General features: G+C 36.0%; 1 protein-coding gene across 5 annotated transcripts in view; it reads right to left on the reverse strand.

Moving 5' to 3' along the window:
- Window positions 1-1,979: 1,979 nt before the first annotated feature.
- LOC121324169 (transcription factor COE1) overlaps window positions 1,980-14,454 on the reverse strand; it is a 143,203-nt gene continuing 130,728 nt past the window's right edge. For 2 of the 5 annotated variants that reach the window (XM_041265713.1, XM_041265712.1), the window contains exons 12-17: window positions 11,604-11,669; window positions 10,977-11,145; window positions 8,066-8,245; window positions 6,712-6,906; window positions 6,002-6,070; window positions 1,980-3,688 (exon numbers count right to left, since the gene is read on the reverse strand). In XM_041265713.1, coding sequence (XP_041121647.1) covers window positions 6,003-6,070; window positions 6,712-6,906; window positions 8,066-8,245; window positions 10,977-11,145; window positions 11,604-11,669 — 678 coding nt within the window. In that variant the 3' untranslated portion in view covers window positions 1,980-3,688; window position 6,002. The remainder of the gene's footprint in view (window positions 3,689-6,001; window positions 6,071-6,711; window positions 6,907-8,065; window positions 8,246-10,976; window positions 11,146-11,603; window positions 11,670-14,454) is intronic. The other 3 variants (XM_041265715.1, XM_041265714.1, XR_005951225.1) reach the window with 2 other exon arrangements.

Raw genomic sequence — 14,454 nt, forward strand, 5'->3', positions numbered from 1 at the left:
CCATTAGGAAACCAAAAAAGTGTTTGTTCTAAATCCTAACACCACACACACACATACACACACACACATGCAGGTAAAAACAGACACACACACACACACACACACACACACATGCAAACAAAATAAGCAGATACTTACATACAAAAATAAATACATAAAAATAATACTAACATGACATCAGGATCACAGACAGGAAGTTACTTTAATTAAATATTGTGAAAGTTGAAAAGTTATTTTACAGCTCAAAGTTCTTCAAAAATGATAACAATCTATACAGTAGTTTGTATTTTTCTAACAATAGAACTGTTCAGTGTGTGTCTAAGAAAGATTCAGAAAGAAGATATAAGGATAACCAGCTTTTTTCTGTTTAATTTTTTTGTTCCTTTTTTAAAACATAACATTTGATCTGCGGCCAATTACAATGGTAAAGGTGAGACTTCACATACAATAAAGCAATTACAAGGTAACCTGATTTTTTTCTTTCTAGTTTTGTTTAAAAAAGTCTATGTATACTATATGCAAGAGCCCATTTACAAAGGACTGCATTGCCCCCTCCCCCCCAAAAAAAAAAAATGTAGGCTTAGAAATGATCATTTATATTTAAAATAAGAAAAAGCCATATTCTGCTTTCGGGCACACATACGTAGTATTGGTTGAATCAATACCCAGATGAACCTAATTGAGTGGAAGGGGGTTATTGAGCTGCCCTGGGCAATGCTCCAATTCGGATGATTCCTAAGGAGGAGGCTTTTGTGGTTTACTCAGTTGTCCTTCACTAAACCGAAAGTGGTGAAAACCAATTAACTGCGATTGCAAACATCCTCAGCACTTTCACTTGGGAAACAGAAAATGGGTCACCACGAGTGTTCTAACAAAAGCACCAGTATCAGAAAAAAAAACAACAACAAAAAAAAAAACCCACTAACTAAAAGTGTTTGGTGGTACAATTATAAACATTAAATGTAGTAATCACTAGTTTAGTAACTACGCAATAATCACATGTGTGATTACAAAAGTAAAAGCATTCTAAAAAGGTCTAACTACCTACGTAATTAATGAGTCACTGCACTGTGCTTTGTTTTAGGCTTGTCTGTCAACTTATTATGTATATTCAAAAAACACTGACCAAGAGAGAAGAATATAGCTTTTTCTATCTTTTATATATATATATATATATATATATATATATATATATATATATTGTAAATTGATTTTGCACTCCATGACCTATTGGATGCATCCTGACAATTAACCCCCACCCCTACCCCCTCCCCCTCATACTCCTCTTGCCTTGATACCCCAAGTGGAGAATCACAGAACTAGAACCAAAACTGGGAGCATGCACAGTTGCAGCATTGTTGTGCATCAGCTCAAATCATCATTCGAAAAAACAAAACAAAAAAACAGGTTTTTTCAAGGTAACAGAACAGTTCATTTTGTGCTTTTTAAACTCCTTGCAATTGTTAGGTTTTTTTTTACAATATGCTGTGATAACGGACAGTTTTGGTGCAGATTACAATCTACAGGTGATCCAATGAGTATGATTTGCATTGTTAAGGCATCCAATCTGCTGGTTCAGAATTCAGTGAAAGAGAAAAACAAGAGGAAATATACAAGCAGGCATTAAGAAAGAAAGTATTTTCATATATTTGTTCCACAATTGTTTTCCCATTTTCAATGCACGTAATGAAACCGTCACCCCAACAGGAAGAGATCCCATGCATATTATTCATTTAAAACTGCATCATTTTCTTTAAGTCTCGAAAGCAAAATGAAATATATATATATATAATATATATATATATATATATATATATATCTATATATATATATATAATATATAACGATATATATATTTATAAACTACATAACTTAATACTATGAATAAACCTTTATTATAAGTTGCTACTTTTTTCCATACATTTAAAAAAAACAAAAACAAAAAAACATTTTCCATTAACTTACAAATAATACAAAAATAGACAATGGCTTTTTGATGGAAATAATAAAAAATGGAAGCATGGTTTTAAACAATACTAGAAATGAAAACTAAATACAAATGAAACATATTCAAATCACATTTAAAACAGCAAGATCAACTGTGGATGACAAAATGAGTCGGGCACTTTTTCACATAGCAAACATACACAATAGACTAAAACTCGGGGGGGGGGGGGGGGGGGGGGCAATGTACAAAACTCCAAAGATAAATAGATTATTTATATGGATATTTTACACAATCCCCCTTTTTTCAAAACCAATTTCTATTTATTTTACTTTAATATTTGCAAGTGTAAGCTAATGGTAGTAAGCTCTTTATGCAAACATACGTAATAGAAAAATTTGTGTTACTGTACTGAAAAGCTGCCTTAAGATATTTCAATGTATAAATATATTCCAAACAATGACTTTGGCAAAAAAAAAAAAAAAAAAAACAGAACCAAAAAAAAACCAGACAATATTTATAACTACATATCAAAACTCAATAACATAGAAACAATTCAAAATATGCCTTATCCTGTATTGGTTTGATTTTGACAAATAACTTTTTAAGAGCATTTCAATACAGTGCTGGCAAAATTAATTTCCAAAGTCGATCTTAGGCCTCTGTCCACTCAGAAGTGCTGTGATCGTCCCTTTTTTAAAAAAAAAAAAAAAAAAAATGCATCAATAAACTCTTGCAGATTTTCCATTTTGCATTTTCATTCATCCTTTAATATATATTGTAGAAACTGCTCTAAAGTAGGGGCCAACCCAAGCTGTCAGTCACTCGGACAGAAAAGATAGCAACCACTACTCAAAATGATTGAATTTTCCATTAAAAAATATAAAATGATACCTTTATATTATGGAAGGAAAAAACATGTTGCAACCACCATCTCAATGCATGACTGATATTCTTGCATTGTCCAGTAGCAAACGTTTTCTCAAAGGATGATTAAAATATATTCTTCTAAATGAGTTTTCTACTTATGCTTGATTCTGTCTTAAGACTACTGGAGAGCTATCAGTAGACACAAATATATCCCTTTCTAGGTGATATTTTCAACCAGGTTAATGCAAATGGTAAACATGGTATTTATTTAACAACATTTACCAGTTGACCCTTACTTTTCAATAATAATAAAAAAAATTGATTTAGAGGCCCTAAGTTTTCTACCCTATGCTAATTATTTCACTACCCTTTCCTTCTATCGTAACTAATCAGTTGCCCTCTTCACACGCACAGTTTTATAAACATTATAAATAAAAACACAAAACTCTGATATAGTGTCCCTTGTGTACATTACAATTTATAAAAGGCATATGATTGTTCGCTGAAATGAAAAATGAATTGGAAAAGCAGATATTTTCCACAACATAGAATAAATATTTCTTACAATATTCGAACAACACTTTGCCTGTTCCGTGTCTCAGCGGTGTTCAAAAGGTTGAAAGATTTAGAAGCTGTTGCAATCTTTTTTTTTTTTTTTTTTTTTTTTTTTTTTTTTTTTTTTTTTTTAAATGTGATTCCTTTTTAAAAAGGCCTGAGTTATAAGTTCTGCTCCTCGCTGGGACCTGCGGTCAACCTCCTTCTGGAGTTAAAAAAAAAAAAAAAAAAAAAAAAAAAAAAGTCTTCTTCAAAGTTGTTTTCTTTCCCCTCGTAGCTTCATCTTCTACATTGGAGGAACAATTATTCCAGGTATAGCTGTTTAAACAAGAAACAAGGACACGATAGAGTTATAGTGGTAATCCATATGGAAGTGAGTTTAACTAAATAAACAGGATAATGTACAGTTTTTAGTTGTTTTTTGGCTTGATTAAACCGCATTTCAAGAAAACAAACTGCAAGCTTGCACATTTACATATACATACATGTGTGTACTTCAAACACTTTAGTGTATACCCTAATAAAACCCTATCCGGGTAAATCTGCACAGTATTTTTGCTGTTTTCCCATAGTTTTCTATGGGCTTTACAATGCTTACCTATGCTTCATCATGCTTTCATTACACTTTGTTATGCTTTTACTATAGTACACTTTTATAAAGGCACACATGAAGTCCATCTGTAGAACTATAACGTACTGTGTATGGAAAAATACAGTAAACCCACAAAATTATGCAGTGCAATATGAAAGGAACATCAGCTACTTTACTGGACTCCATGTGCATGTGCTGTTGTTGTTTCAAATTTTTGAGCTATGAACCGCTTCCTTCACTTTCATCTGTTTCTTTTGTGGCAAACAGCACAGCATCTTTTAAATCTACACCTGTTGTTGCAAGCTAGATAAAGCGCTGACAACCAGAAACCAGGTCTCCTCCTCCCTGTGTATCTGCGGGCATTATGTTTGATTATGCAAGCGAAAGCTACCTCTCTAGCACTGGAGTCAACTTTTGCTGTAAGAAATTCCAATGGAATACCAGTCTAGCTGTTATTTCAGTAGAATATACAGGACTCCCAGCTCTGCCTTCATTTAAAGTGTTAGCCATTGCTGTACAGTGAGGAATTTTGTTAACGACAAGTAATAGAATTTGTGATTCTGTACATGCTGTAAGGAAAAAAGTAGGAAAAGAAGGCAACTGCCCTCCTGTGTGTGTCACATTCATATGTAAAATAGCTGAACATTTTAACCAGAAGGGTTAGGCTAACATGCACACAATTCAGGATAATTTATTTAGGCTTTATCTGTATAAAATATTTCTATGTATCTGGAGACTATATGTCACTAACTTATTTATTTCAGACCTAAGAAAAAGAAAAATGAATTGAATGATGAAGTGGAAGTCCCTTTTACCTTACAGTGTATACATCACATATATACAAATGAAGCAAAACATATGGTTAGCAGTCCTACACCAGGCACACATTATATCAACAATTCATTTATTTTAATGTAATTGCTAGTAACATAGGGCTCGATGAGTATCCTTCCTGTCTATGATGTAATTGACAAGCATTTCCATTCAGCCTTGTTCTCATGCATATCATATTACTAACATGTGTCTGGAAGACACAATCAGTGATTCACTGTACTTCTTATTGCATACGTTGGCTGCATTTTATACTGGCTTTCCAAGCTCTGGTACAGAATATTTTAATAGATTTTCTAGGCAGACGTTGGACTATGAACTTCAGTTGCCTCTTGGGTTTTAGGGTTTTCTACCATGAGACCAGCATGACATGTTAATTAAGGACAATGTTCTGTGGAGCAAAGTCTTCCAGTTACAAAACAAGTGTCTTAAACTTGTTATAACTATGACAGTTTATAAGTGTCAATTACAAATCAAGCAATAAACCAATGGGGACTAATTTTCCATTGTGCTGTAATGACAAGGTGTGACCCAATATAATTAATTAAAGTATTGATAGTAAAAACAACTTCAGTTACACCTGTTTCATAGTATCCTTGTAATCTTAAATTTCATATTGCATGTCCAAGAATTGCAGCATATAAGCTAAATGCAGGACCACTTTCAACACAACTTAATAGTGCAATATGGCAAATCTAGCCAAAGTTGTATTTCCATTCTATTGACAGAGGCCAGCATTTGTTTACTTAAGTAGAATGCCGCCAGTTTGACCAAAAACAGGGTTTTCAACACCTGTTAACAACTAAATACTCCATGAAGCCGCCCAGTTAATTACAAACTGTTCTCAAAGTAGCGACAAGACACAAGAGATTTCATAAAACTTATTGGACTCTGATTGATTTTTTTCCTTCCCTGTACATCCCTTGCTATTTTTAGAAAAGTATTGTCTTGGTGGAATTGAAAGTTCCCCGCGGGTATCAAATTGATATGCTACATGATTCAAAAACAGCAAAATCCTTCCTCCTCTACAACATTGCCAGCCTTGAATTTCCCCCATTATTTTTCACATTTCTTGCAACAGTAAAAGCTATAGTGACAGGATTTTATCACTGTGAATGGGGATTCTCTGTATGTACTTCAAATGTGTTGCTACTGCACAGGAACACAGAAATATCACGATAAAGGAGAAAGGAAGGGAAATAACATACTTCAGGAGAAGGCCAGGCCCTGAAGTGAGCCTGCAGTGGAGTACTTGCTAGAGTCCACAAAAGACTGATCTGACAGGGGGAGAGAGAGAGGAGAGAAGAGGAGAGAAGAGAAGAAAGAACATGGTGTTATTTACCTACAGCAGTGTGGGTTAGGAACTACACATGATGGATTTTCTTCAATAAAACATAATAATCTTTTGGTCTATTTTGGGGAGTCAGTTTCTCTTGTACATATTTATTTTATCATTAAAGGATTAAAGATGCATACCAATAGAAAAAACAACATTGTAATTTATTTTTTATACACTGTCCATGACCTTTACATTATTACAGTTTACTGAATATAGCCCAGTATCTTTAAGTGAGCTGGAGGGTGTGGCATTTGGATCTATAGTATCTGCCCTTACTTGAAAAACAACTGTAGTTTAACTGAAATGAAACTGCATTACATTGAGGCAAAGCGTTGCAGTTTGTAGACAGTTTAACTGCACCTTTTGATTTGCTATAATTGCAGTTACCATGTGGTTCTGTAATGCAATGCAATATAACAGTACCTTTTATTACAGTTATTTAGTAGTGCCCTGATAGTGTTGTAAATATATAGTTCTCAATTTAGTGCACAGTGGCTATGCAGTAGTTGTTTTTCAGTTTGGGTAACAGGGTGGTACATTAGCAGGTGAGGTTTTCTGCTCCTCTGTGTCTTGTCTCACCTTGAAGGCTGTTGCCGTTGGCACTGCTGCAAGTGGGCGGCGGCGAGGTCTGTGGTCTCACCACAGGGGCGAAGGCGCTCTTCTGTTTCACGGCAGACACCATGTTGGCAGGTGAGAATGAGAAGATCCCGGAGGAGCTACTGCAGTTGGAGGGCAGGCTGGTTGAGGAGGCCATGGTAGGACTGGATGGCACAACTTTACAGAAGAAGAAAAAAACAAAATAACCAACTTTAAAACAGAGGGTCGGCTTGAATATGTCTCATCACCTGGAGGAAAATGTTTCTTTTCACTAACGATTACAGTGGTTGTGTTGTGTTAGTCCACTTTTCAGTTTCCAGGTTTTTTTATCTATGTATGTATTTATTTTCTTGAACAGGTGATAAATATCTTACTGCTGTATGGTAAAAGCTGTAAATATGAATAAGAGGGAGGGGGATTTATAATCAAACATTGTTTAGTGTTAACCCAAAGATTGCTTTTTGCAGGGGTGAGGGCATTGCTTTATTGCTGCTTCTTCAAGACAGCTAATATTCATGCCCTGCTGTGATATATGATGCACTATAGGCCACGAGAAATCAACACTCATTGGACTCCCCCACCACTTTTAATACTCTCAGAGCATTTTCTCCTTGAATGATTTTACAATTACTGTGGCAATATATCAGGTGCCCTCTGATTTTGTCTTCTTTCTTTATTGTTATTATTACTCTTCGTTTAAATTTGCTAGCACTCTATTTTAGCACAATGTGTGTTATAATGTCATAATCCATTTATGAAGGCCTAACTAATCAATTAATGAAAATTGGAACTATAAAGCTTGGCCAGTTTGATTGAAAGTGTCTGAGCGGAATCAGTCAGCCTCTTAAAGTACTTGTTAACATTGTGGAATCAAAGTGCTGAAATTGAATTGCTACTCCTGCAATTAGTTTATTGATTTAATTAAGAATCTTTAATTTAGAGGCTGGGATTGAAAAAGAGTGTGATGTGAGTGGTCAGGCATTACTGAAGGGTGTTAGAACAAGGCTTTTAATGTGATACAAGGGACATGCAATGTTTTTTTGTTTTTTTTTAAAGAGAGGAGACCTCATTCTTTCAGCTGGAAACTGAAAAGGTCACACAATGGGACAAATGTGCTATGCTTATATTTAAGCTGTGTCTCGCTTTTGTTCTAAAAGGAATACAAAAATGCTACAAAACTAGAAATAAACAATACTCCATACACGTGCCATATGGGTTTAAATACACACACACGCATCTGAGGAAAAAAAACAAACAATGTCTTGCAAATACAACACAGCATATTGACCCTTGAGCAATCTTAGAAAGCGAACAAAGGTAAAATGGCGGAACTCACTGGCATAGGGTGAGTTGGCAGCTGATCCATTGAGAAAGCTTGGTGATCCTCCCAGGTTTGACATCCCAGTGTTGCCGTATCCATTCATACTTGTTGTCACTGAGTTATAGTTCGTCTGCTGAGGTGTGGGGCTTGGCACATACCCATGAGGCGATACACTGCTCGTGTTCCGAGTGAAACCTGAGGAAGAACACAAGTAGTTGCAGTTTAATCATGTCTAATTATAGCTATTATAGTACTTTATATAACTGCAATGCTAGAGAGAATCATAAGCCAGTCCAGGGGTTGTAGTGAATTGGCGATGGCTTTTTAATTGACAGTAATGCTTTGGTTCACACTAATAACATCTGAAACCATGCCACTAATCTAACAGTCAAAGGGCCCTGGTAAAAAGGACAGCATTCCTTTAACGCTATCCCAGAGTGCTGCCCTTCCATCTTGGCAGCAGGAGTTCTCTAGTCTTGGAACAGAGAAATATATAACAATGAAGATGAGGATGAGGAGACAGACAGAAAGTCAATGAAAAGAATCAAGCAAGAAACACGCTCACTTATTGCTGACACCAATGTGATTTTTACCATAAGACCCATGGGGTGAATGCTGAAACTTCTGTTTTCAATACATTTTCAGGATGAACTGTGAGGTGGGGGAGGCTAAATTTATGATATGCAATCATTCAGAGACTCCAGCCGAGACCGATATATTGGGTTATTTTAAAATCAAACACGCATACAATGAAAAAAAAGATTACAGTGTGTATATATATATATATATATATATATACACACACACACACACACACACACACACACACACACACACACACAAAATATGTCAAAGATATTACATATTATATAAGTGTCAAAGATATTACATGAAGATGCCTGGATGAAAATAATGGTGTTATGATTGTGTGTTACAAATCGCTTATGCTGTCAACTACAAAAATTAGCACAGGGCCAATTTACCATATGGCGGTTAAAGCAGAAACAAATCCGAAATCTATTAAAACAATTACTTACAATTAAGGCTGTTTTACTGCAATTTAAAGGGAACCAAACCCTGTTTTATAACAGTTTTAAATGTTTCAATCATACAGTGGCTTGCGAAAGTATTGACCCCCCTTGGCATTTTTCCTATTTTGTTGCCTTACAACCTGGAATTAAAATGGATTTTTTGGGGGTTTGTATCATTTGATTTACACAACATGCCTACTACTTTGAAGATGCAAAATATTTTTTATTGTGAAACAAACAAGAAATAAGACAAAAAAACAGAAAACTTGAGCGTGCATAAGTATTCACCCCCCCAAATTCAATGCTTTGTAGAGCCACCTTTTGCAGCAATTACAGCTGCAAGTCTCTTGGGGTATGTATCTATAAGCTTGGCACATCTAGCCACTGGGACTTTTGCCCATTCTTCAAGGCAAAACTGCTCCAGCTCCTTCAAGTTGGATGGATTCTGCTGGTGTACAGCAATCTTTAAGTCATACCACATATTCTCAATTGGATTGAGGTCTGGGCTTTGACTAGGCCATTCCAAGACATTTAAATGTTTCCCCTTAAACCACTCGAGTGTTGCTTTAGCAGTGTGCTTAGGGTCATTGTCCTGCTGGAAGGTGAACCTCCGTCCCAGTCTCAAATCTCTGGAAGACTGAAACAGGTTTCCCTCAAGAATTTCCATGTATTTAGCGCCATCCATCATTCCTTCAATTTTGACCAGTTTCCCAGTCCCTGCCGACGAAAAACATTCCCACAGCATGATGCTGCCACCACCATGCTTCACTGTGGGGACGGTGTTCTCGGGGTGATGAGAGGTGTTGGGTTTGCGCCAGACACTACGTTTTCCTTGATGGCCAAAAAGCTCAATTTTAGTCTCATCTGACCAGAGTACCTTCTTCCATATGTCTGGGGAGTCTCCCACATGCCTTTGGCGAACACCAAACGTGTTTGCTTATTTTTTTCTTTAAGCAATGGCTTTTTTCTGGCCACTCTTCAGTAAAGCCCAGCTCTGTGGAGTGTACGGTTTAAAGTGGTCCTATGGACAGATACTCCAATCTCCGCTGTGGAGCTTTGCAGCTCCTTCAGGGTTATCTTTGGTCTCTCTGTTGCCTCTCTGATTAATGCCCTCCTTGCCTGGTCCGTGAGTTTTGGTGGGCGGCCGTCTCTTGCCAGGTTTGTTGTGGTGCCATATTCTTTCCATTTTTTAATAATGGCTTTAATGGTGCTTCGTGGGATGTTCAAAGTTTCGGATATTTGTACTTCTCCACAACTTTGTCCCTGACTTGTTTGGAGAGCTCCTTGGTCTTCATGGTGCCGCTTGCTTGGTGGTGCCCCTTGCTTAGTGGTGTTGCAGACTCTGGGGACTTTCAGAACAGGTGTATATATACTGAGATCATGTGACAGATCATGTGACACTTGGATTGCACACAGGTGGACTTTATTTAACTAATTATGTGACTTCTGAAGGTAATTGGTTGCACCAGATCTTATTTAGAGGCTTAATAGCAAAGGGGGTGAATACATATGCACGCACCACTTTTCTGTTATTTATTTTTTAGAATTTTTTAAAACAAGTTATTTTTTTCATTTCACTTCACCAATTTGGACTATTTTGTGTATGTCTATTACATGAAATCCAAATAAAAATCCATTTTAATTCCAGGTTGTAAGGCAACAAAATAGGAAAAATGCCAAGGGGGGTCAATACTTTCGCAAGCCACTGTACAGTGAGAAATAAATAACAGCTTTAGATGGAAAGCTACAGCACTGCTTGTGCTTAAGAATACCATTTTGCTTACTGTGTTTGGCTTTTTATGACCAATAGAGCTGCCTTCACACTTCCTTCACGCGGCAGCCTGAACACTTTTGATAGATAAGTGAAGATGAGATGCGCTGCTCGTTTTCCTTACCCTGGTTGGTAGACTCTGACACATTGACAGCTAGCTGGCCACTGAAGGAATTCACTCCCATCATCCCCGCGTGCACAGACGTGTTGCTGAGCGCTGGGAGCTGGTTGTGGTTGCGAGGGACATTGTAGAGGGCTTCTGCAATGTCCGCTGCCCGCTTCAGGATGATTTCCTTCACCGAATAAAATACGAGCAAGTGTTGAGGGGTTTCTCCAAGGCATTAGACGTGTATTCAAAGAAGCAATTTTAGTTTTAAAAAGAACAAAGGGGCAGTGTGAATTGGGCAGTTTGGTTTGCTGGGGGCATCTAAGCTAACTGTCAGTTCTTTACATGTTACTAAATTAATCAAGTCTACTTTGCCTGGAAACAGGATTGTGCACACCTGGCTTGTTAGCACCTTCTTCTATAAGAGCATTTTTTTTTTTTTTTTATTGAAATGACTATAAAAGTATTTTAATATTGAAGCAGAAAGCTAGCTATACTATACCACATCTACTTCTAATGCCTAAATAACAGCAGTTTTGCATTTCAGCCATTATTGGTCCAGAAAGGACATTCGTTCATTTCAAATAATAAACCACAATTTAAAATGTTAGATTAAAAAAGTAAAAAATAAAAAATAAATCTTACCTGATTGTTATGTGGCATGCCATACAGAGCTTCGACTAAATCTGCAGCTCGTTTCAGTATAACCTCCTGTAGAAAGAAGAACAAACAATAATGAGTAAAGCCTCTGTCTTGCTGAAAGCATTGCTGATTTACACGATGGTTTTAGAAATAAGGTCCTGTGTGTAAGAAGCAGTCTCGTATTCCGGATTCTGACCCCTGTAGAAGAGATTAAAAAGGCTACAACTGCTTGTGCAGATGAACTGGACTACTTTGTATAGCGGTTAAATCGCTCGCCTGCAGTCTTCGTGCATAACCTCTGCCTCCTATACCCAGTTGTTATTATTAGAACACAACAAAATCTGTAAAGATACTTTCCCAAAGTGCTAATAGCTATTCATACACTTACTACATATTAATTGTATTACAATGAAGAACTTCAGCAGTTATCTTCCATTTCAATGGGAAAATCAGGATATAATTACAACCATTTTGCTGTCATCATAATCTCTTCATAAATAACTCTTTTTTTTAACACATTTTCAAATGACAAGCTTTTAGATCCAGTATTAGCATTTTTCCAATCATAAGATCATTGCTATAGAATATAAAGCAGTTATCATACATTTATGCAAATCCGTCTGAAGTATGTATTCCCAAAGTTACAAAATCTGTGCATCTGGCCTCATACAAAATGTTTAATTGGTTTATTAGCTGTGTCTTCTAACAGGCTGTTAAATGGTTTCACAGAAGGTCATACACTGTATTAAAAGCATAAACAATTGCAACTGTGCATTTATATGTATTTAAACCAAAGTGAATGCTCATTTCTATTTATTGGATTTCAAGAATCGGGTTGGTCAAACTTTGCAATCGCTATAATATCTTTTTTGTTGCTGTGTCCAGGAAGGAACAAACCTTATGAAAAACAATATACCACTAGTACAATAACACCGTGTAACATTTTTTTTTTTTTTTTTTGTTCCTGGGTAGTAAGTGTTATTTCCTAATTGCTTATGCCTCAGTAATACAAAAATGACTACAAAAGATTTAGAAGTGACTAGTTTTTCGAGATTTACGATTATAATGTAAATACAGTATAATTGTAAATCTCGAAAAACTACTCACTTCTAAATCTTTTGTAGTCATTTTTGTATTACTTTAGTATAAATACATGTTAATTTGGATTCATATGTTGTTTTTTTCTGACTTTATGTGAACGAAAAGACACACATTTGCCCGTTTTCCCATTGGAAATAGTGATATTTTGAAATATCACTGTCCTGGTCACAAAAGCAAAGTTTGTGGGGAATAATAGCCATGTTCTATACTTTTGAGGCATAAGCAGTTAGGAAATAACACTTACTACCCAGGAACAAAAATTGTGTTACATAGTGTAATATATAATTGAAATAAGAAAATGGATATGCACCAAAAAGAGGCAAAATCTAAAAGAAAAACATAATGTAGGTACACAAAAATGTGAATAATTGATACAAAAATCTATTATATCAGGATGTTTTGGACTATTACATATCATTTTTTCTTTTCATATAAGACAAGATTCTGGACAAAATAAATAAAACAATACATGTATACCTACACTATTAGACAGTTTATCAGTAATCGGTAAACTTTTCAGAATCAGTCTTGTGTAAGCACAATAACTGTAGGTATATTTTCAGGCATGAGATTTAACTAGAGCATTTACTAGGCTGCCACATGCTGTGTTTACCAGATAGGGTGCATTGGTGAGGTGGCAGAAGGGTGCTCTGTCTTAGGATTCATATTCTGTTATGCTAATACACTAAACAATATAATGTCAGTCTTCTGTTTGTAGTGGGTTCACAGAGATCGTGGATGTATGATTTGATCCCGGAGCAAGATATTAAAAGAAGCTGTGAGAAGGGCTAGGAGCCCTCAAAAGGGCAGACTCTTTTAATAATGAACGAGGTACTTCAACTAACACCCTGTGCTTGTTCTGCACTTCTTTAATTCACTGTTATATACTCCAGACAGAGACTGCTATGACATCAATGGTAGCACTGTGTGCATCTGTAACACTAGATCTACAATACAATTTTATTGTATTAAAATAAATACAGAAACACATTACATGTACTTGCATGAATAAATACCGGAACATACATACAGTACCACATACATGCCTACATACATGCCGCAAATACATAAAATAAAATTACAAGTTATGTACTGTGATTCCAGTGGTGTGTTTAAAATGAAAGACTGAAGAGGAAATTGCATAGCTGTTTAACATGTACCAAACAACATATATATATATATATATATATAGTAATATATATCAATAATATATATAATACATATATATCAGACTAAATTATAGTTTAGTAATATTATATTAATCTTGAACAAAAAACAGGAGGGGGAAATTAGTAAAAATACAGCTGTAGTGATTTTTCTTTTTTTCATTTTTTATAAGCAGACACACTGAACCTATAAAGTCCTTTTTAAAAGTTAATGCGCTGGGGCCTGGAAGTGTTCTTGCAGTGCGACAACCAGAAAATTGCTCTCACCTCCCTGCCGTGAACAAGCCCTGGAGCATGCATGTGTGTTCAGCAGCGAACATATTGCCTTTCAATCAGCCCCGAGACCCACTGAACACACAAACAGAACATGACGAGAGGGTCAGGAAAGCAATAAAGATTTTACTGCGCTGTCCAAGGTGCTAAATTCACTCAATAATGGGACTGGTGCCACTGCGTTAACCTCTCATTACTCGCGGTTTGAGGGGAAAAATCAGCTATTCGGAATAGTACCAACTTAATTTTCAACTTTAAGTGTTTCATTTAGTGATACAGGGATTGCAGGAGAGGAAATGGTTTTCAGTATGTGA

The sequence above is a fragment of the Polyodon spathula genome, chromosome 12 (assembly GCF_017654505.1).
Source record: "Polyodon spathula isolate WHYD16114869_AA chromosome 12, ASM1765450v1, whole genome shotgun sequence".
Lineage (NCBI taxonomy): Eukaryota > Metazoa > Chordata > Actinopteri > Acipenseriformes > Polyodontidae > Polyodon > Polyodon spathula.